General features: G+C 47.5%; 1 protein-coding gene across 1 annotated transcript in view; it reads right to left on the bottom strand.

The window, feature by feature from the left end:
- The window catches only part of mpv17 (mitochondrial inner membrane protein MPV17), a 7,758-nt gene that overhangs the window by 2,322 nt on the left and 2,936 nt on the right, over window positions 1–2,500 (bottom strand). The window contains exons 3-5 of the mRNA XM_080491488.1: window positions 2,323–2,438; window positions 1,790–1,882; window positions 1,461–1,556 (exon numbers count right to left, since the gene is read on the bottom strand). Of these exons, the coding sequence (XP_080347614.1) occupies window positions 1,461–1,556; window positions 1,790–1,882; window positions 2,323–2,438 (305 nt within the window). The remainder of the gene's footprint in view (window positions 1–1,460; window positions 1,557–1,789; window positions 1,883–2,322; window positions 2,439–2,500) is intronic.

Below are 2,500 nucleotides of genomic sequence, written 5' to 3'. Positions count from 1 at the left end.
CGTCACGGCGACGGCTGGTCGTCACGGCGACGGCTGGTCTCAGGGCGACGGCTGGTCGTCAGGGCGACGTGCTGGTTGTCAGGTTGACGGCTGGTTGTCACGGCGATGGCTGGTTGTCACGGCGACGGCTGGTTTTTCAGGGCGACGGCTGGGTTGTCAGGTTGACGGCTGGTTGTCACGGCGATGGCTGGTTGTCAGACGGCTGGTCGTCACGGCGACGGCTGGTTGTCACGGCGACGGCTGTTGTCACGGCGATGGCTGGTTGTCACGCGACGGCTGGTTGTCAGGGTGACGGCTGGTTGTCACGGCGCTCCATCCTCAGAGTCTTTATCACTTTAAATCTCTCAGGAAGAAACTGATCGGCGAATCAAATGATTTCATCCACAATTTTCTGTTTTTTGGCTCCGAAATGTTTTAGTTTGAAAATCAAATGTCAAAGATGAAAGGGTGAAGTCGACCTGCTGGAATCCATCCACACCCATCCTCCAACCTTCATCCACCCTTCATCCACCCATCATCCACCCTTCATCCATCATCCACATCCATCATCCATCATCCACCCTTCATCCACCCTTCATTCACCCTTCATCCATCATCCACATCCATCAACCACCCTCATCCATCCATCATCCACCCTTCAATCCATCATCCACATCCATCATCCATCCACACCCATCATCCACCATCATCCACCCTTCATCCATCATCCACATCCATCATCCATCAACCACCCTTCATCCATCCATCATCCACCCTCATCCATCATCCCACATCCATCAACCACCCTTCATCCATCCATCATCCAACCTTCATCCATCATCCACATCCATCATCCACCCTTCATCCAACCTTCATCCATCATCCACATCCATCATCCACCCTTCATCCAACCTTCATCCATCATCCACATCCATCATCCACCCTTCATCCATCACCCATCATCCACCCATCATCCACCCTTCATCCATCATCCATCAACCACCCTTCAGCCATCATCCATCATCCAACTTCAGCCATCATCCACCATCATCCACCCTTCATCCATCCATCATCCACCCTTCATCCACACCATCATCCACCATCATCCACCCTTCATCCACCCATCATCCACCCATCATCCACCCTTCATCCACCCTTCATCCACCCTTCATCCATCCATCATCCATCCATCATCCACCCTTCCATCAGAGGAAGTGTTTTCACCAGGTCACATGATAAAGTCTCCATCTTCAGGTTCTTCTTCTTCTTTAAAATGTTGAATTAAATTCTTCAGATTGTGACTAGAACCACTCATGTAGCACCTGATATGTTTTATTAGACTGTAATAGCAGTATTCTGAATACCAGTAATCTGATTACAACATCTACATTCTTCACGTCAGTGTCCTGGAGGAAGTGTCTGTTTATCACGTTTATAATAATAATCATAATAATAATAATAATAATAATAAAGTGTCTCACCCTCTTCAGTTTTCGGACGTTCTCCTCCACTGAGAGTCCATTCAGAGCTCCGGAGATACTGAGGAACGCTGCCAGGAAACATGGAGCAAAACACAACTACACACACACACACACACACACACACACACACACACACACACACACACACACACACACACACACACACACACACACACACACACACACACACACACACACACACACAAATAAATCATGTATGAACATTTAGCTACTCGATACCGAGTACCGATACCAGTACTAACCTTTAGCTCCTTGCCGATACTGAGTAGTGATACGAGTACTCTGAAGAAGTAGAAGTAGACTCTCACCTGATCCACCAGCATTTTCTTCATGGCGGCACTTTTACTTCCTCCAACTACCAGTTTGTCCAACACTTTGTACCAGCTCCCGATCACCGGCCCCTTAAGAGACCAGGCAGCCAATCAAACGCTTCGGATTTCTGACTGACCTTCTGAACATTTATCCATCCTCACTACTACAATTACAAATATTTCTTATTGTACAGTCGGCAACTTTACGCGACTGGGCATGCTATGGCTAGCTCGTTAGCATACCAACTCAACAGATGTTACAGTAAAAATGTCGTTACTTCATTCATGAGTTCCTGTTAATAAGGATTTACATTAAACAGTATCAGAGGACAGTAATCGTTTGTTCAAAAAAACTATTTAGTCAAATGAGAACAAGAAGGGTTCCGGTCCAAAGCCCCGCGGAACCTCGCGTCAAATAAATGGACTTTTTTAGGGTTTTGATCATTTCTGATGAAGATTTATCGTGAATTCATGAACAAGTGAAATTTGTCGGTTGACATGAAGGGAAGGTGTTAAAACGACGGACTGACCACGAAGAAGAAGCCGATGCTCATCATCTTCGCCGTCCGCGGCAGGTTGTGATTGGCTAATCCTCGCCTCTCGATCAGCTGCTGGGAGATGACGTCTCCGACGCCCACCAGAGAGCCTGAAGGACGCGCGCCACAAACCGGGTTTGCTAAGTCAGCGTTGGTTAGCGCTAATGCTAAA

Source organism: Lipophrys pholis (assembly GCF_963383615.2).
Source record: "Lipophrys pholis genome assembly, chromosome: 21".
NCBI classification, from domain to species: Eukaryota; Metazoa; Chordata; class Actinopteri; order Blenniiformes; family Blenniidae; genus Lipophrys; species Lipophrys pholis.
Note: the sequence above shows the minus strand (reverse complement) of the source record. Positions and strands in the feature narration are given on the sequence as shown.